Raw genomic sequence first — 21,612 nt, 5'->3', positions numbered from 1 at the left:
GATGACATCACATCCGCCACTGCCGTGTACACCACTTCTGGGATCGCGAAAGTGACCGCTGCTGTAGCCACTGCCTCCACTTCTACAACGAACACCACAAACATTACCATCACCCGCTACTGCTGCTGTCCACCTCACTCCACCCACTGCTGACGGGACTCCGCCCATACCCGACACGCAACCCCACCCACAGCCGACACGGGCATCGCTCCACCCACGGCATCCACAGCCAGCAACCCCAGAGAAGACAGCCACATTGAGCCCTGCCGAATTTTCACCATTCCCCCAGGCCTTCCCCTGACTGAGGACAAACGGTCAGTCCTCAGCAAGGGGCTCACTTTTGTCCCCCTCTGACCACACATCGAATACCACGTTTGGACATCGAGCAGTTTTTCTGCCACCTCTGCCTCCACGCTTACTTCTCTTACCGGGAGCCTAACCCTCCCTCCACTGACCCCTTCACCCGCCTCCAACATAAGTCACCTTCCTGGACACCATCCCCAGGTCTCCTACCCTCCCTCGATCTCCTTATTTAACTGCTGTTGAGACATCAATTGCCTCAACCTCTCAATCCCTCTCAGCCACTCCAGCCTCTCTCCTGCAGAACGTGCAGCCCTCTGCTCCAATCCCAACCCTTTTCTGATAAAGGGTCTAGGCCCAAAATATCAGCTTTTGTGCTCCTAAGATGCTGCTTGGCCTGCTGTGTTCATCCAGTTCCACACTTTGTTATATCCCCAACTTTACTTTTATCTTTAAGACAGGGTTTTAATCCTGGCTCAATAAAGAGTGCAGGTGGAGTAGGGAGCAGCACTAGGCATATCTTAAAATTCTGATGACAACCTAGTTAAGCTACAAACCAGGACTACTTGCATGCCTCAGTAATAAGCGATGGCTGGAGCCGAATGATCTCACAATCAACAGATCAGATCTAAGCTGTTCAGTCCTGCAACGTCCAGTAGTTGCACATGATCGTGGACAATTAAGCAACTCACTGGCAGAGAAGGCTTGACAAATATCCCTATCCTCAATGCTGGGGGAGCCTAGCACATTAGTACAAAAGATAAGACTAAAACATTCACAGCAATCTTCAGCCAGAAGTGCTGAGTACATGATCCATCTCTGCCTCCTCCAGAGGTTGCCAGTATCACAGATGTCAGTCTTCAGTCAATACATTTGATTGAACATGATATCAAGAAACAGTTGGAGGCACTGAACACTGCAAAGTCTATGTCTCCTGACAACATTTGGCAATATTACTGAAGGCATATGCTCTAGAATCTTCTGCACCCCCAAATGAGCTGTTCCAATACAGCTACAACATTGGCATCTACCTGACAATGTGAAAAACAGTAGAAACAGGACAAATCCAACCCACCTCATCAGTAACGTGACAGAAGTGTCTTCAACAGTGTTATCAAATAGTATGTACTCAGCAATAACCTGTTCACTGATGTACAGTTTCGGTTCCACCAGCGTCACTCAACTCCTGACCTCATTGGAGACTTAGTTCAAACATGGGTAAAATAGCTCAATTCCAAACATGGTAAGAGTGACTGCTCTTGACATCAAGGCCACATTTGGCCAATTGTGGCAACAAGGAATCCCAGAAAAACTGAGTCAGTAGGAATCAGTAGAAAACTCTAGGTTGGAGTCTGAGCTGGTTCAAAGGAAGATAGTTGTGATTATTGGAGGTCAGCCATTTCACCTCCAGACATTTCTGTGGGAGTACCTCAGGGTAGTGTCCTAGGGTCAACCATCTTTAGCTGCTTTATCAATGTCCTTACCTCCATCGTAAGATCAGAAGTGAGGCTGTAAACTGATGATTGTGCAATATTTAGCACTGTTCACACTCCCTGAAGCAGTCTGTGTTCAATTGCGGCAAGACCTGGTCAATGTCCAGGCTTGGGCTGAAAAGTGGCAAATAACATTTATGCCACACAAGTGCCAAGCAATAACTGCCTTCAGTAAGGGGCAATCTAATCTTGACATTCAGTGGCGTAATCATCACTGAATCTCCCACCATGAATAATCTCGGGGTTACCATTAGCCATAAACTGAACTGGATTGGCCATATAAATAAAGTATGATTAATATTCACAGTCTTCGCCACTGATGTACATCTACAGTTTGAATTGCTGAAATTCAACCAACTGACATCATGGGGTTTGAACTTGCTTCAAGTGCATTAACTTAGATATCTCGTTTTCTAGTCCAGTGACATTACCACTACACCAATATCTCCCCTTTTTCTGTCTATTCACAGAAGAGGTTAAAAAAAATGTCTGGCATAATGGAAAAGCAATAGGTATAGAGTTAGGGTAAGGACCAAAGGGAGAGATAAGGTTTAGCAGCCACGATTATCAGAGGGGAAAACACTCTAGACGCAATGGGACTGAAGGACCTGCTGGACCTAATGGCCTGTGACCTTGTTTTAAAAGAAGTGGATGCATTGCATGTAATTTTTCAAAGTCTCTCAGGTTCTGAGAAGAGCACAGCAGATACAAAAACTGGGATAGTAGCCCAAGTATTCCAGAAAAGAAGAATGATAGAAAGCAAGGAGCTTGGGACCAGTTAGTCTAACATTTGTCATGTGGAAAATGGAATCCATTTTTAAGGTGATAATGGTGGGCTATTTAAAAATTCATAATCCAATCAAGCAAATTTACATGCTTTATGAAAGGGAAGCTATGCTTAACAGTTTTATTGGAGTTCTTTTAAGGATGTATTAAGCAGGATGGATAATGAAGAACCAGTAGTTGTAGATTCTGGATTCCAAAAGATGACATTAAAAGATTGTTTCACAAGATAATAGCTCATGATCGTACAGGTGATACATTCGCATGTTGAGAGCTTCAGTTAACTAGCAGGAAGCTAAAAATCAAAATGAATAAATTTTCAGTTTGGCAAAGTAACTGGTTGGATATCATAGGGATTTGTGCTGGACCCTCAATTATATTTGCTGAATAATAATGAAATTGATAAAGGGCCATGATTGGAATTTTCTGATATTGTAAAGATCAGCAGGAAAGCAAGTTTTGATGGAGATATGTAAAATTTCAAAGGAATACCCATAGGTTAAGTGAGTGGACAGAAATTTGGCAGATGACATACTATATAATGCAGAAAAATGTGAAACTGACCATTGCCAGGGAGAATAGATGAGCAGAATGCCATTTAAATTGAAAGGAAGTACAGAATGGTGCCATAGAGTGATATGAGTATTCTTGTACACAGTCATGAAATATTCGTTCACACAGATAGCAAGTGATTCAGAAGGCAAATGGAATATTGGTCTTTCTTGTAATACAAATATAATATAAAAATATGTAAGTCTTCATACAGCGGTGAGTAGTATTGTTGAGACCGCACCAAGAGGAACAATTTTGAGGATATAATGTCTTATGAGGAACAATTGAGGTGGATTCATTGGCATATAAAAGAATGAGAGATGATCTTATTGGAACATGTAAGATTATAAGGGAGACTTGACGAGGTAGATCCTGGGGAATCGAGAACAAGGAGAGTCAGTCTAAAAATGAGCGGCTTTCCACTTAAGATAGAAGTAAAAGGGAATTTCTGCATTGAGGGTCTTTAGCCTTAGTAATTATCTTCCCTAAACAGTGGTGGAAGGTTGGTCAAAGTCTGTCCATCGTGGGCCTCCTGCAGTGTCACAATGATGCCACCCGAAGGTTGCAGTAACAGCAACTCATATTCCACTTGGGAACCCTGCAGCCCAATGGTATCAATGTGGACTTCACAAGCTTCAAAATCTCTCCTTCCCCCACTGCATCCCAAAACCAGCCCAGCTCGTCCCCTCCCCCCCCCCCCCCCCACTGTATCCCAAAACCAGCCCAGCTCGCCCCCGCCTCCCTAACCTGTTCTTCCTCTCACCAGTACCCCCCCCTCCCACCTCAAGCCGCACCTCCATTTCCCACCTACTAACCTCATCCTGCCTCCTTGACCTGTCCGTCCTCCCCGGACTGACCTATCCCCTCCCCACCTATACGCTCCTCTCCACTGATCTTCTCTATCCGTCTTCAGTCTGCCTCCCCCTCTCTCCCTATTTATTTCAGAACCCTCTTCCCATCCCCCTCTCTAATGAAGGGTCTAGGCCCAAAACATCAGCTTTTGTGCTCCTGAGATGCTGCTTGGCCTGCTGTGTTCATCCAGCTTCACACTTTGTTATCATTAATGAGATTTAATTGATTTAGGAGAGAATGTGATATGGAGTTTCACAAAATGTTAAATTACAGTTACTGTGTTTCAGTTGTATAACCTGTTATAACCTGTATCTCAGATTTAATAAATTAAGGCATCCAAGAGATCTTGGAACTGGATCAGTAACAGAGGCAGCTATTCAAATCCCATCCCATCTCTGTAAATTTGGCTTCAATTAATTTGATTTCTTGGGTGCCACTCCAAAAATATGTAAAAGCTGATTAAGTTCACTGTGGTCACCAATAATATTCAAGTCAGGGACCTTTCATTCTCTCCAGGTCTGATTGTCATACTGTTCCATTCTCATACTCTTTTACACTGAGTAGTTTGGGCTGATTATTGGTCATTATCAAGAATATTCGGAGTTGTAAAATAACTACAGATAAAAATGCAACTACTCATAGACTGTCAAAGCATGCAGTAAGTTGTACACAATGGTGCTCTTAAGCTGAATTGCAGTTATTGCACTTTTATTTTCCAGAAAACTGAAGTAATTGAGGAAGCCTTTGCTGGGTGAGTGCACAATTTTACTTTTCTAGCTATTTTGGTCTGTAACTAATGACACTAGAACCTACTGCAAAGATAAATATTTTGTCAAATGGATCCCATTTAAGGTGCATTTTTATAACTGGCAAACTAGTGAAATGATGCCCTGAAATAAGTTCAATTCAGTTAAAATAGCAACCCAGCACAAACATGTAACATTTTAATCTTGCGCGTCTTTTGTTTTCCTTAATTCTCTCATAAACTGCTGTTCCACATGGACAGAGATTATCTGCGGCAAAGAGGTTTGATTTGATTTGATATATTATTTTTATCTGTACCAAGATATAGTGAAAAGTATTGTTTTGTGTTCTAATCAGATAAATTGTACCTTACATCAGGGTAATAAAGCAGAATGCAGAATATAGTGTTATAGCTACAGAGAAGCCGCAGAGAAAGATCAACTCTAATGTATGAGAGGTTCATTCGTAAGTTTGATAACACTGGGGAAGAAGCTGTTCTTAAATCTGTTGGCCCATGTTTCAAAACTTTTGTATCTACTGCCTGATGGAACAGAGTACAACCAGGGTGTGAGGAGTCTTTGGTTGTGTCGGCTGCTTTCGTGAGGCAGCAGGATGGAGTCAATGGATGGAAGGCTGGTTTTCACGAAGGCCTGGGCTACACACAACTTTTTGAGGTCTTGGACAGAGCAGTTGCCATACAAAAGCTGTGAAGCATCTGGATAGGATGCTTTCTATGATGCATGTATAAAATTTGGTAAGAGTCATTGCAAATGTGCCAAATTTCCCTAGCCTTCTGAGTAAGTAGAGGCATAGGTGTGTTTTCTTGACTGTCATGTTGACAAGGATGGACCAGGCTAGATCACTGGTTATCTTTACTCCTAGGAACTTGAAGCTCTTGACCACCTACACTTCAGCGCCATTGATATGGACAGGGACGTGTCTTCCACTCCGCTCCCTGAAGTTGATGACTAACTCCTTTGCTTTGCTCACATTGCAAGAGAGATTATTTTCTTTCTGCTATGCCACTAAGCTATCTATCTCTTTCCAATACTCTGTCATTGTTGTTTGAGACCTGACTGTGGGGTCATCAGCAAATTTGTAAATAGAGCTAGAGCTAAATTTAGCCCCATGATTGAGAGTGTATAAGGAGTATGGTAAGTGGCTGAGTATGTAGCCTTGCGGGGCACTGGTGTTGAGGATTATTGTGGAAGAGATGTTGTCACCAGTCCTTACTAATTTCAGTCTGAGAGTAAGGAAGTGGAGGATCCAGTTGCAGTGGGGGAGCAGAGTCCTAGGTCTTGGAGTTTGCAGATGCGTTTTGTTGAATTATCATATTGAAGGTGGAGCTAAAGCCAGTAATTAGGGGTCAAGTCTTTGCTTTCCACATGTTCCGTGGATGAGCATAGGACCAGGGAGATGGTGTCTACATAGATCTATTGTGATGGCAGTTGGATTGTAGTGGATCCAGACAATCTAGGAGGCTGAGTTGATGTCTGCCATTAATAACCTCTCAAAACAGATGACCATTTACTCAGTCCAGTCTTTTTTACATACACAGCCATGAGCTGTTGGAGAATACTCAGGTGTGAAAACACTAATTCTTTCTTTTCTGAGTGAAGAGCTCTGCCACTTTTTCCTCCACAGCTGTTAGCCACATAAGATCAGTTGAAGTGCGGGCTATGGATGACACTTATGGATGGGCCAACACAGTGACTCAGTGGTTGGTACTGGTGTCTCTCAGTGCCAGGAACGTAGGCTTAATTCCACCCTCGAGCAACTGTCTGAGTGGAATTTGCACATTCTCCCCGTGTCTGCAGGGTATGCACCAGGTGCTCTGGTTTCCTCCCACAATCCAAAGATGTGCAACTTAGGTGGATTGGCCATGCTAATTTGCCTATAGTGTCTGGGAATATATAGGTAGTTGGGTTAGCTGAGGGAAACATAGTGATACAGGGATGGGGCCTGTATGGAATGCTGTTCGGAGGGTTCATGTGGACTTGGGGGCAGCATGGTGGCATAGTGGTTAGCACTGCTGCCTCACAGTGCCAGGGACCCAGGGCTCGATTCCACTCTCAGGCAACTATTTGTGTGGAGTATTCTCCCCGTGTCTGCATGGCTTTCCTCCCACTGTCCAAAGATGTGCAGGTTATTGGAATTAAGTCAGTTTTTCACTTTTTCCTCATGTAATTTTGATGGTATGTCAGTTTAGCATAGTTAGTCATCTTTTGGACTCCAGAATTAACCTTATTGGCTCAAAGTGAGCCTCTAAGAATGTAAGAGCAGAAGTAAGTCATTTAGCCCGTACTGCCGTTCAATATGATCAGGGCTGATCATTTGCTGGACTCCCATTTTACTACTATATTCCCTTAAGTCATTGGTATTTGGAAAACTGTCAATTGCTACTCAATCATTGAGCTTATGTGGTTGGGATAGAGAATTCCGAAGATTCATAATCCGTTGAATTAAAAAAAACTCCTCATTCCAAAGTAGCTCACCCCTTTATTTCAAAATTGTGTTTGTGGTTCTGAATTCCTCAACTGGAGAAACAGCTTGCCTAGTTTTAGCTATTTTATATGTTTCAATGCAATCACCCCTGATTCTTCAAAACTTTACAGATTGTGGGCACAATTTCCTCAGTCTGTTTTACGACTGCCCCAGCATCTCAGGAGTATGTCTTGTGAACCTTTATTGCAATCCTTGTGTGATGATAATATCATCCCTAAGGTACGGGAGCAAAACAGACTGTACTTCAGGGGTGTAACAAGGTTCTATGTACAACTGAAGCAAGGCTTTTCTATTCCTGCATTCAAATCCCTTAATGAAAATGACCTACGTTAGTTTACCTTATTGCTTGCTGCACTGGCATGTTCGCCTTCAGTCACGTACTGACAAAGCCGCCTGCATTCCTGAGAACATCTAGACTTTATGAACCCGTGCCATTTAAGAAATACAGTGCACATCAGTTATTCCCACCAATGTGGATAATTTCATTTTTCATGTTTTATTTCTTCAGCCATGTTCTTGCCTACTAAGTCTGTCCAAATCTCTTGAAGCCACACAGCCCACATTCCCATCTAGCCTTGTATCATCTGAAAACTTGAAAATATTATGTTTGTTCCCCAAGTTAATTTATATATAGTCAGTAGATGGGAACTATACATTGAGGATCCTTGTGGTAGTATGGTAGTGTACCAGTCACAGTCGGCCAATATGGGATGAACTTTTACGCCTACTACGTTGTCTGATGTTAGCCAATCCTTAATCCATGCTATTACATTACTTTCTGGTTCAATGTGCTTTCATTTTGTCAACAAGCCTCCCTTGAGGAACTTTATCTAAAATCTTTTGAAAATCCAAGTATGCTATGTCTGCTGACTTTCTTTTATTAATTCTCTCTGCTATTGATATGAGGACTTCTTAAATAATGACATATGATGCCTTCCAATGTGCAGGAACCACTCTGGAATCTATACAATTTGGAAGACAACCTCAATGCACCCACTATCTCCACAGCTACATCTTGCAACATTCTTGGATGTAGAGTGTCTGGTTCCAGGGACATTTCAATCTTTAATTTCATTAATTTCTCCAAAATAACTTTTTAAAAAATTGATACTCACTTCCAAAATCCTTCATTCTTTCTAGGTCCTTGGATCTCCAATTCTTGGGGATGTCTAGTATCTTCGAAAGTAAAGATGAACACAGTATAATCATTTAGCTTTTCTGCCATTTCTTTTCTCTCCATTATAAATTCTTTGGCCTTTTTTCTGATATGTTTAGAAACTTTAACGATTTTTAAAAATTGCTTTTGCTAGTTTACTTTCGTATTCTATTTTTTTCCTTAGTTTCTGGGTCATCCTTCGCTGTATTCTAAAATCCTCCCAGTTTTTGGATATGTTGCTATTTCGGACAAATTTTAGGTCTTTCCTTTTAAACTTATACAATTTTTCACTTTGTTTGGTAGCCCCGGTTAATGCATACTTTTGGATTTTTTTTGTGCCTGGAAGGAATGTATTGTTGTTGTAAAATATATTGTAATTGCCTGCAAATGCTTGTGTATTGTCATATTTAGTAATGTATTTTCCTAGTCAAACTCGCACCTTTTCAATTTCCTTTAATAGGCTTTAGATTGAACTAGCTCACTTTCAAATATAATGTGAAATTTGCCTCATTATGGTCACTTAACCCTAAAATTTATTTTATAACAAGTGTATTAATTACCCCTTTTTCCTTATGTAATACTAGACTTAGCATGGTCTATTCTCTAATCAATTTCTCAACATAGTGCTCTTAAAAACTACTGAACACATTGCATAAGTTCAACTTCCACAATATTACTGCTTAATAGCTTTAATCAAATTTACCTGTGGTTACTGTATTCTTCTTGCTGCATGCTTCTCTAATCTCCTGATTTATACCACGAACCACATAGCAGTTGGCAATCTCTAAACAACTCCCTGCAATGTTTATAGTTTCTTGTTCCATAGTTCAATCCAAAACAGATTTCACAATTTGTTTTTCTGACCTGAGGTTATCCCTCTCTATCAATGCAATATCATCTCCTTTTCGCTTTTTTGACCTTCCTAAATATTTAACATTTAGTTCCCAGTCTTGGTAACCCTGCAACCAGAGGTCGGTTTAGCTCAGTTACCTAGACAGTTGGTTTGTGAATCAGTGTGATGCCAACCGTGTCGGTTCAATTCCCATTACCAGCTGAGGTTACCATGAAGGACTCTCCTCCTTAACCTCTCCCCTCACCTGAGGTATGATGGCCCTCAGGTTAAATCACCACCAGTCATTTCTGTCTAATAAGAGCAGCCTTATGGTCTAGTAAGGCTATGATGACTTGTTGACTGCTATGGTGGTTAGATCTTTAACTGCACAAAAGATCTAGAACAACACAGATGATTTAGAATGTTTTTTAGTTTGTCTTTTTAGACTGGGTTATAATGTCAAACTTAGTTGCTCACAGTTGTTTCACCAGCCTTCTGATTTCACTTGCTACATTTCTACTTCCTGTTACTAGTTTTATTTCTAGCCAATTTGTGCCCCCCTCAGCTTCCCATTTTCCTTTGTAAGCTTACTTAAACTCTCCCGATGGCACTAGCAACTCACCCTGTGTGATTATCAATCGCATTCTTGTTAAAATGGGACCTGTATAACTTGACTGATCTCACCTGCCCCTGAACTGATCCCATTGCCAGGAAAGATGGATGTGTCCCCCCCCCCCCCCCCCCCCCATTACCAATTTCCCAGCTATGTATCCATCAATCCATCTTCCTATTGTATAATAAAATAAAGAACACTGGGTGCAATAGATCTGAGACAAAAACAGAAATTTTTGGAGAGACTCAGCAGAACTGGCAGCATCCATGGAGAGAAAGCAGAGTTAATGTTTTGACTCCAGTGACTGTTCTTCAGAGCCTCCTATTATGCTCACTAGCACAGGACACCAGAAGGACTCCCGTGATTACTGAAATGCAGACTATGGCCTCTGGTTCTGAGAGGCAGCACACCATAATAAAATAAAAATGCTGTGGATCTGGAAATCTGAATTTTTTTCTTAAAAAGTGCTGGAGAAAATCAGGTCTGGCAGCATCTGTGGAAAGAGAAATAGAATTAAAGTTTTGAGTCCAGTATGTCTCTTCTTCTGAAATTCAAACACTTCCAAAGAGTCAAACCAGACTTTGTGTTAACTATTTCTCTTTTCCCAGATGCAGGATACTTGTTGAATTTCTTTGCCTTTTATGTTAGACAGCACCATATCCTGGACGCATGTTTACTGCTGCCAAAGTGCCTGTCAGATCCCCTGTGTATGGAGTCCACTACCACCATTGTCTTTTACTCTCCTGTATGACTGTGTTGCTTGTGGAGTCAAGGATTTGATATTGGCCCTGAGGAACCATTATCTTCACCAGTATCCTAATCGGAAAACTAATTAGTAAGCAGGATATGCTCTGATACTGTTAATGGCTACCCACTTGCTAGCTGCCTGTGTGCCCTAACCTGTATGAGGCCACATGAGCTGTTCATATAGCAGTGTCACAGGTGCACAGCTATATTTTTATCATTCCCTATAGTTCGGAATCCTGGAGCTCCAGCTTATACAACCACTGATACTTGCTGCAGATGTATTCATCTAGACTGCGTAGTGTGTACGTAATGTCCCACATAATGAAAAGAGTAAATTACATTTGGCTGAGTATACTTACCACACTAACTTGAAAATTTTCAGAAAAGTAGAACAACTTACATGTCATCACTGACCAGCTGTTGAAGCATAGAGCTAAACCTCAACAGGCTGGATGTCCATTCTCATGCAGTTTTACGACTTTACTGCCTTAGGCGGCTGACAGAGTTAGAAAAACAAAGACGCCCCTCCCTCCCCTCAATGTTGAACTTCATTACTCTCTGAAGTGTGAGTGTTTTGTCAGCTGCTTTGGAGTTTGACCCAATAATCTCAGCTCCTCATTTTGACTCCCATCAGACCCTGCTCTATTCCCTTTCTATTAACCTAAATTCACTATCTTTTAATTCTGCAATCTTGGTACTTGATTGTGGAATCCTTGCCCTTGTTTCATCACCTTTCATTATGGTCAGTCTTTTCTGTAACTGTCTCAGGCTTTAAGTATGTACATAACTTATACTTCTGCATTTCTCAATCTTTTCTAAAGGGCTCATTAAGTCAAATGTTAATGCTTAGTGTATTGTACTAACCTCACCAACGTCAGTACAGGGCTAATCTCTTTGTTCCTCTTCTCATTCCACATTTCCCACTGACATTCCCTCTAAATGTCACAAATGTATGGACACATAGCAATATGGTATCATGCAGGGGATGCCAGGTAGTGCCCAAGTTACAGTCCCTTTTAAGATATGTAGTCAAGTGAAAACCTTGAAGGAGCTATGCAGTAGAGGGCAAAAGCCCCATGCACCATGGAGATATTAAAAGGAATGTTGCTTTCTATCTATTGGACTCTTCTGGTGAATCAACAGTCAGCATCTACTGCTTTATTTTTCCCCTTTATGGAATGTCTCTTCCCTTCTGATAAACCTCCTGTCATTTTCTATTTTATTTTCAATTACTATGTTGACATCCTGAAGTGGAGTGACAGTTAAATTGTGTCACATTCCTCATTGACAGCATCCATGCATATTGTCAACTTTGGGAGGCATTCAGCTCTACTTAATCATCGTCTCCCTCAACCTCTCGACCAAATTTTGGCTTTATTTTGTGAACAATTTAACTTTGCAATATGGAGTCTCGAGATTAATTTCCATGCACAGAGGTAAACCACTGTAATGTTACACCGCTATGCTATTATTTGCATTTCAACACGTTATAAAACTGTCTAAATATGAGAACCAGCGGAGATTTACCACGATGTTGCCTGGATTGGAGAGTTTGTTTTGAAGAGAGATTGGATAGACTGGGATTGTTTTTATTGGAGCAACGGAGACTGAGGAGGGACATGATTAAGATGTATAAAATAATGAAGGGCATAGACAGAGTAATCAGAACGAAACATTTGCCTTTGGTAGAGGAATTGAGGACCAGAAGGCGCAGATTTAAGGTAAGGGGCAGGAGGTTTAGAGGCAGTGTGAGAAAATATCTTTTATTTTAACCCAGTGATTGGTGACAATTTGGAAGTCAGTACCTGTAAAGGTGGTAGAGGTAGAAACCCCAAACCTTAGGTATTTAAGGTCCATATTGATGCCAAGGCATATAACGCTATGGGCCATGTGCTGGAACATGTTAGGTGAATGGTTAGGTGGTTGTTTTGACTGAAGTAGACTTGATGGGCTGAAAGGCCTTGTTCTGTACTTTTGACCTCTGACTCTAATCTGATGAATGTTTGAAGAATATAAACAGATCACTGTCTTATCGAGAATTAATTGTACTTGTTTGGATATAAAGTCCTTGAGATAGCTGGTGGACGTAGAATGCATTATAATTAAAAATCATGCTTTAATCCAAAGTACATGTTGGTTATTGCCTAAATTTCTTTTTTGCTACTGTTCAGTGTTGCCACAATTCTTTAGGGAGGATGACAGCATTTTTCAAGAAGTTTGTCTCTACATTGCAAGATGCAATTTTTTTTCTTGTAATGTTTAGCTATTTGGGCAGTTAAATATTTGAAGAATTGTTCTAAAATATTTTCTTCGCATAGCTTTTGGGCACTAACACTTATTTACTTTGCTTAACCTTTGCTGAAGCTTTCTATATGAATGTACCTTAAGAATATTTGAAATTAACATACTATTTTATTTATCTTTCATAGTATGTTTATGGACTCAGCTGAAGATGAGAAAACCAAGCTGATTAGTTGCCTTGGAGCTTTCAGGCAACTCTGGACAAATCTTCCTCAGGTTAGAATCTATTTACTAGCAATTGTCTGAAGTATATTTCCAGTTTGGCTAGCTTTTTGCAAACTTTATAGGTAGTATAATGTATATTGATACATTTTTTTTGAACATCAGGAATCCCATGAGCAGTGTGTGCAATGGATTGTTCGCTTCATTCATGGACAGCACAACCCCAAGAGGATTTCCTTTCTGTATGACTGCTTGGCTATGGCAGTTGAAAGTGGGTTGCTACCACCGAGGTATAACTGACAAAAAAAAATTTAAAAAGCACCGTAGTAAACGTGATTGCTTTAAAGTGGAATAAAAAACTTCATATGTAATATTGCATGTTTGAAAATTCAATTGCTATATTGCACAGTAGCTTTAAATATATTACTTGCTTCCTTCGTAAGTTCCACTTTCATTTTCTTCACTCATTTTAAATCTGAGTAACTGTAGCCTTTATTGTGCTCTTATCTGGCAATGAGGTTTTTTGCACTAAGTTGTCCTTTTCATTCTGTAAACTACCTTAAATGGAATCCAGATTAGAGTCCTCTAATGGCATTTTCCAGTATTATCTTGGTGGTGGAATATATTTCATCATATCTATTTGATGGACAATAAAATCCCATTAGAGTGTCTAGAATGCAAAGCTGAACATTTGATGTTACTGTTTTGGTTTGTACTGTTGTGAGAGATACTGACACTTAGAGCAGTGCAACAGCTGTTTTCTAATTTCTGATAAGCCGTTCCAATTGCAACTTTATTTCTGGTGTACTTCTGAAAATGCTTTCTTATGAAAAGAGATGAATTTCTCTGAAGGAATGATGAATTAGTCAAGAAGGAGGAATGCCAAACAGGTAAATTCAAATGCAGTCACAATTTACAGTCAACTTTGCACTCTGTTCTGTAGTTAGTTAAAAACCTGCTATGCTGTCAATGACTTTGTCTCCAAAGTTCGTTCATGTTTTGGCATTCGTTCTAATATCCCCCTTAGAATGGTTTCTTTTTTTCCAGCACTAACTGAATAGAGCTTCAGAAGTGAAATAAGATGTAACGCTGTTAGATTCATTTGTATGATGATAATGTGATCATTAAAATTGAACATCACCTCATATCTGTGTTCGTATTCCTTGAAACTTGTTTTGCATAGTGTCTTGACTATAAGCAAAATCTGCAGATACTGTAATCTGTATTTAGTAGTTCAGATTTGTGTAATAATAATAGTTCTGTGCTTTATGTAAGTTATGGATGGTGCCGTTTTGAATATAACATTCCAAAGGGTTATTCTGTATTTGTTTCGCAGACTGGTCTGCGAGTCTTTAATTAACTCTGAAAGTCTGGAATGGGAAAGAATGCAACTTTGGGCTCTAACGTTTAAACTCATTCGAAAAATAATAGGTGGCGTTGACTACAAGGTACTGTACAAAAAATTGTTTTAAGTTGCCTTACCATTATAAACAGGAGAATTTGTAATTCACTTTTGAGGTGGTAATGGCTTAGTTTTGTGGTAATAGTGATGAAGAAATTATCAACATTGATTGCCATTATGCCACTGAGCCTGACAGCTTCTAGATTCTGAACATGTAATTCACGAGGTCGCTGTCCGTGATTGCCACATATTTCCAGAGGCTACATTTTGTAAATCCCCTATGCCTGAAATCACCAGGAAATCTATGCATTGACAGAATTTCTGCTCGATCTGCTAATCTCGAAATAATCATGAAAAAATTTTGTGCCTCATTGGTTAAAGGGCAACTAGTTTTTTTTATTATTATGTTCTAACTTCATAATTACTGCTTTAAAAAAAGACTGAGGCACAAATAGCCAGTCAAATCCCTTGCATAACAAAATAAAATCAAATGTGGAATTTTATTAATTTTGCCTTAATTTAGTTTCTATCTTAATCCAATCATAACTTATTTTGCTTTTAATTTTAAATTAAAAATAAAGCATATTAAGTCGTTTTAACTTCCTGGATTGCTTTGCGTGAATTTTTCAGCAGGACTGCCCGTTAATCTGCGTGCTGACAGCTATTACATCCCTTGACAGCACCAGCTTTAAGCTGCTGTTGGGAGTGAGGGATAAAAATACAGTAGAGAAATGATTAGATCTTTGTGGGCAGCTTTTTCCAAGGCCAGTGGTGAATGCTGTTGCCTCACTAACTAAAGCAAGTTCCAGGCTAATAAATGTTGCTTATGATAATTCATTTCATTTGAATAGACAAAGAAATACCTATAGGTTTCTTGGGCAACTACACAAATTATAATTTTTTTTGGTGCCTTAACTAATGTTTCTGTGAGCTTTGCTATTTTAAGAAGCTTATTGGGGCGTTGAGTTAGTGCATTTTAAGGAGTATTTGTTGACCAGCTTGTAACTTACAATTTACTCTCTGTCTCTAGGGTGTAAGAGACCTGTTGAAGGCAATTCTAGAGAAGATTCAAACTATCTCTAACACAGTCAGTTCTGCTGTTGTACAGCAGCTACAAACAGCTAAAGATGTAAGTTTCTAGTGACATTTTACAGTCTTTGATCTTAAAAATTGCTTCCAGCTGTACTTGCAGGAAAATCATACATGTGATGTTTTACATAGTTAGCATTAATTTTGTGGAAAGGAGGATGTTCACTTTTATTAGTCTAGAAAACAAATTAGGATGTAAATTCGTCAATGTTGCACAGTTCATTGGGAACTGAGCTTGAAGAGAGCATGGATCTGAAATAGGGTTCTTAACCTGATAGAACCAACTCTCCAATCTGTTTTTTCTTTGAACCAAGTTCCTTGCTTACATTACAAACCCAGACATTTTTCCTGATGTGCAAAATTAGTATTTTTTTAGTTAATATTTGTGTAAATAAGTAGAATTGGTCTTTTTCAAACAGTTTTTGACTATTGTGCTGAAGAAGATTTTTGTTTTATGTTGATCTATTCTAAACAAAGCTTCCTTGCTTTACTCTTTCCAGGTTGTAGCATATATCTTGGACAGAAATGCTTGTCTATTACCAGCATATTTTGCAGTTACTGAGATTAGGAAGCTTTATCCTGAAGGAAAATTGTCTCATTGGGTAAGAGACCATTGCTGTTCTTTCTCTGAAAAGAAGAGAAACCAGAGGATAATCTTCACATTTATTGATGCAAGAACCTTGTCAGTAAGAGATATGTGTTCCATTTAGTAGATGAAACTGACATGAAAAGAATGCACTTGATATTTTATGTGGTAACCATTAATTTCATAGAAGGAACGATATTTGCTTTGATTAGGCATATGAAGCCATTCAGCCTAACCAGTCCATTCTAGCATTTATGCCCCATTCAAGCCTACCATCATTGTCTGTTATTGCTGCCTCCCACATGGATTTGTCTAGCTTCCCCTTAAGTGCATTGGTACTATTACTTCAATCTGACAGAGAATAGCACGTTCTGTCAATGTTTTGGATCAAAAAGTGTTTTGTTCTGAAACCCCTATCTCACTTGGTGATTGTTTCACATTGAATGTAGTTATACATTTCCTCACAAGAGAAAATATTCTCTCTGTATGTGCTGTTATCCAAACCTGCCATAATTTTAAATACCTTTGTTTGGTCAGGTCTTAAAACTACATTTTTCAAGGTAAAAGTGATCCAGTCTGCCAATCGTTTCCTTTATATGTATAAGATGCCAAGAGCCATCTTCTTTGCACCCTCTCCAGTGCCTCTAATTTTTGATAGAATATACTGACCAGCAGTGTGTGGTCTAACCAATGTTTTGTACAGATTTCATATAAGGTGCACAGTTTTCAGCTCCGACCCTCTAGGAATTCCAAAGTCAATTCCTTCCTTCCAGAAATGAAGCTAAATGCTTGCTTTGTATTTTTTTAATGGCCTTGCTACCTTGTTGTGGCACAATTTTAAAAATTTGTGTTTATACTCCGAGATTATTTTCTTCAACCCAACCTAGAATTTAATCTTTCAAGTAATAATTGAGCTCTGAATCCCTGTCCCTTGCTGTTTATTAAAATTTACCTCATCGCATTTATCACGCTTCAAAATATCCTTCTTTTAAATATAGACCTCATGATGTCTGAATATTTGTGCCTTTCCTTACTTCCAGAAAACAGACTAATTCTGCAATCATTAGTTCTTTACCACAACTATCTACTTCTCTGCATTTATACTTCGTGGTGTCACTGAGTAGGCTCACCTTAAACTTGTCACCAAAATCAGTCCAATATACCTGCAATGACATTCACCAAGAATGGAGTCAGTGCCGCAGTTTCATGAAAAACTGATGTTGAAGAGAGCATAACAATTGAGACCCGAGTATCCACTCTACATCATGATTTCTGTGGGTAAATTAACATTTATGGTGAATCTGATGATGTAACAACAGTTGCATTTCGAAGAACAGTAATAATATGTGTCCTACGGATGGGAATGCATGTGAATCTTAGAGTATACAGCTTCAGTTGTGGTTTATCGGGATGGGGGATCTTATCGTGCCATGCATAATTTGCTATCTAATTGGCATAATGAAATACAGTTTGGTCTGATCGTGTTTGATTTTGTCCGGCTGGTTAATTTTCCTCGGAAACTCCCATGTCTTGTGACAGGTGTTGACTATGTCCTTCAACTTTGGAAATAATTGACCTCCCAGTGTTTGGCAGATTTTGCATAATATGACTGAGTCCAAAACGTGAGCCATAAAAAACATGCTGATTCTAGTCAGGGCAATCTGCAGGGGAATAATCTTGTTCTCTGTACCAAGAACAAAATCTCATGATGTCCTTTGTCATATCATCTGCTTGATACTTGTACGATTAAACACAGAATGTTATTTTTTAGGCAAATGCAATAACTCGGCATAAATTGAGAATTAAAACTCACTGGGAAATGAAATAATATTTCAAAATACTTTCCGTTAATTAAATGGAATGTCATATTTGTAAATTCATTTGAATAGTTGACAATTGTAAGGTTATTCACTTTCCAAGCATGTTCCAAGAATAGAGCAGCGAAATTATCAAGAGTGATTCTTACGTGATACGTACTTTTAAAACTCTATTTGGAATGAAAATGCATTTTCTTTTAAAATAACATTTGTTAAATAAAAGGAAACATTTTGAAGTGTTGACAGATTTTGAATTCAAAGATACAATTAAATGACCTGAATTAGTGCACTTAGTTTCAGGTATAGGTACTGACTTGTGAAATGGCACATGTGCACCAACTTGTATCATCCTATTTTGGTCTAAATATAGACATCTTGTACAAAAGCCCACATCTGTGCAAATCTTTTGTTTTGTAACTGTCTGATAACTGAACTGTGTTTTAGCAAACTACTTTAATTCCAGTAAACTTTAACAGATACTTTCGAATTGTCTATTTTACCTAAAAGGTTCTTGTTTTGGGATTTTTCTTTCAGTTACTAGGCAATCTTGCATCTGATTTTGTAGACAGCTTTAGACCTACTGCACGAATAAACTCTATCTGTGGTAAGAATACAAAGTTTCTCTCTGGATTTATAAATGCTTTAAATCTCAAGTGATGCAACCTGATGTCTGTCTCCAGTTTAACAACTTCAAGTTCAAATCAGTGAAGATTGAAAGTCACGTCCTTCCTGATTTATTGTGAAGTACTTGATTAGTTCCCATAAATAGGGTTTAGAAACCGTAATTACCTGAGTTATTCACATTGAAATTGATATTCCCTTGTGTAGAAGATGCTACTGATGTTGGAAACATAAAATTACAACAGTTAATTTTGAAAGCATTCAACAGACCATGAGGCCTCCATTGAGAGGGCGTTGGTATTTCAGGTCAACTTTTCATCAGAGCCTGATTGTATATCCAAAATATTTGCCTATGCCCTTTTTGTGCGTGGTGTATTAAGATTTATATTGTGTGTTTAAGTGCTGACATAAGATCTCCCAGTTTTAACTCCAGTTATTGAGATAGAAGCGTTGAAGGATTAGTTATAATTATTTGAATACAGGAATGATGCATGGACATTGGCTGACGTGCTATATACGAATATGCACCTTCAGTAAGAAAAGGGGAAAATTTAGCCATTTGTCTAAGCAAATCCATATAATGATTGCGTACTCTCAACCACCACCTCCGGAATACTTACTAATTTTACTGCTGTCAGTCAGGTCTTACTCAAATATTGTGATTTTTTTTATTTTCATTAACAACCTGCTAAGCTTTCGAAAGCTTTACTAGTACAAGAAAAGTACTGGGAATCTGAAAGAAAATAGAATCATGCAGGATATTAGTCAGCATCTGACAAGCAAATGTCATGGTTTTACTCTCTGATCTTAAAGTTAAAATAGAAATCACTGAAAAGATTGGACAGTTATGACATTGTTAGTGAGTTTTGAGAAGATTTGTAGCTCAGGTTGAGGTTCTGGATGTGAATTTGCTCGCTGAGCTGGAAGGTTAGTTTTCAGACGTTTCGTCACCATTCTAGGTAACATCATCAGTGAGCCTCCGACGTGCTGGTGTTACGTCCCGCTTTCTATTCATCTGGTTAGGTTTCCTTGGGTTGGTGATGTCATTTCCTGCGTTGGTGATGTCATTTCCTGTTCTTTTTCTCAGGGGATGGTAGATTGATTTGGAGCCAATGTGTTTGTTGATGGAGTTCCGGTTGGAATGCCATGCTTCTAGGAATTCTTGCGCGTGTCTTTGTTTCGCTTGTCCTAGGATGGATTTGTTGTCCCAATCAAAGTGGTGTCCTTCCTCATCCGTATGTAAGGATACGAGTGATAGTGGGTCATGTCGTTTTGTGGCTAGTTGATGTTCATGTATCCTGGTGGCTAGCTTTCTGCCAGTTTGTCCAATATAGTGTTTGTCACAGTTCTTGCAAGGTATTTTGTAGATGACGTTTGTTTTGTCTGTTGTCTGTATAGGATCTTTTAAGTTCATTAACTGCTGTTTTAGTGTGTTGGTGGGTTTGTGGGCTACCCTGATGCCAAGAGGTCTGAGTAGTCTGGCAGTCATTTCAGAAATGTCTTTGATGTAGGGGAGAGTGGTTATGGTTTCTGGGCCCGTTTTGTCTGTTTCAAAACCATAACCACGCTTCCAACATTTGCAAGTTCATTATTTCTAATCTCTGCTCTTTGATACGGTGTCCTTTTTTGTAATGTCTTTGCTTTGGAACATTTTTCTAACTTAAATGTAAATTGTCATAAAATGCATTTACTAAATCAGCAAAGAATAACAATCTTATTGATTAATTACACATATATTTGCTCTTTCGCTGCGTTGAATTTCATTAGATTTTTGAGAAAAAATGGTGCCTTGTCCAAATTTAAAATAACTTTTTTAAAACTACTGAACTCTAAGTTTTAGAATTGAATATTGTCACCATTTAACCTCGTGTTCCTTCATTGTTTAAACACTGAAATTATTTGCATGGTATGAATAACATAAAAGTTCAATGATAATTTTGACCACTCTTGCTTTTCTTTTTCTGTGTTAATGTTCAGGACGCTGCAGTCTTTTACCAGTAGTGAACAATTCTGGTGCAATTTGTAATTCTTGGAAGCTGGATCCAACAACGCTTCGCTTTCCTCTGAGAGGACTCTTGCCTTATGATAAGGTAAATGTGTGCAGCTAACTTAATTTAGATTTCTCCATTCATATCTTTAAAAAATAGACAAGTAGAAAATTCACTCATTCAAAATCTTAAGCTTGTCAATAACAAAACAAGGCTGCACGTTGTTGCCCTCTTAAGAAGGCTGTGCTGAAAGACCTAGTGATTTCAGTGGGAAGAACTCTGGCAGGATTGATGTACAATTAATTGCAATGTAATTTCATGATGATTCCCTGCACTCTGATATTGTCAAACTGACCAAACAATATATATTCTTAGACAGGAAACCAATAAATGAGAGACACTAGTAATCAAATTGCTTAAAAAAACAAAATTTAAAGTAAATAGTGGGGCATGATGTGTAAGGTTGGAACCTAAAACAACTTTCAATTTTTTTCTAAGATAGACATAATTGTTTATTAGCATTCCACACATTTTCAAAACCAGGCTAACTATTTGGCAACAATTGTTATTCATCACTGTGAACAATTATACCTCACCAAACAAGTGTTTTATGAGGTTTCTTGACTGTAAGATGAACTAATAAAGGATCTTGTCACCTGATAAATTGAATTCACTAATTCCTGATTTCAGCAGGTAGAAGCACATTCTAATCCAGATCATGTCCTGTGATGGAGCATCGAGTGTCTCATTTACTTCCTGCAATCAGTTCAATATTGTTCATTGACTTGAGATATTTTTTAAAGAATATTGGAAAGGCTATTCAATGGTATGAATTTGCAGATATTCAACAAATTAAATTTCATGTCTTTTAGACATTTTCTCTCTGAATTTCTACCATTAGGAATTGCAGATTAAAAATTTACATGTTTCATGCGTTTATGTGAACTTACTTAATTATATGAAGGTAGAGGGCTTGTTCTGCCATACAAAAGTTATTACATGTGTTTACTGGCACTTTTCCTTAAAATAATAAGCAGAAGTTATTTATTTACTTTACTGGTCCCACCTT

General features: G+C 38.8%; 2 protein-coding genes across 3 annotated transcripts in view; one reads left to right on the top strand and one right to left on the bottom strand.

The window, feature by feature from the left end:
- Positions 1-9,121, bottom strand: part of LOC125452266 (venom phosphodiesterase 1-like) — a 155,325-nt gene extending 146,204 nt beyond the window's left edge. The window contains exons 1-2 of the mRNA XM_048530470.2: positions 9,089-9,121; positions 8,345-8,405 (exon numbers count right to left, since the gene is read on the bottom strand). The gene's annotated coding sequence lies outside the window, so the exon portion shown is untranslated. The remainder of the gene's footprint in view (positions 1-8,344; positions 8,406-9,088) is intronic.
- med23 (mediator complex subunit 23) overlaps positions 1-21,612 on the top strand; it is a 96,814-nt gene that overhangs the window by 6,399 nt on the left and 68,803 nt on the right. For both annotated transcript variants that reach the window (XM_059645408.1, XM_059645407.1), the window contains exons 2-9: positions 4,700-4,731; positions 13,007-13,094; positions 13,206-13,330; positions 14,377-14,488; positions 15,473-15,571; positions 16,032-16,133; positions 18,469-18,538; positions 20,533-20,645. In XM_059645408.1, coding sequence (XP_059501391.1) covers positions 4,700-4,731; positions 13,007-13,094; positions 13,206-13,330; positions 14,377-14,488; positions 15,473-15,571; positions 16,032-16,133; positions 18,469-18,538; positions 20,533-20,645 — 741 coding nt within the window. The remainder of the gene's footprint in view (positions 1-4,699; positions 4,732-13,006; positions 13,095-13,205; positions 13,331-14,376; positions 14,489-15,472; positions 15,572-16,031; positions 16,134-18,468; positions 18,539-20,532; positions 20,646-21,612) is intronic.

The sequence above is a fragment of the Stegostoma tigrinum genome, chromosome 4, assembly GCF_030684315.1.
Source record: "Stegostoma tigrinum isolate sSteTig4 chromosome 4, sSteTig4.hap1, whole genome shotgun sequence".
NCBI lineage: Eukaryota > Metazoa > Chordata > Chondrichthyes > Orectolobiformes > Stegostomatidae > Stegostoma > Stegostoma tigrinum.
The sequence above is the reverse complement of the archived record's forward strand: the minus strand, read 5'-3'. Positions and strand labels throughout refer to the sequence as shown.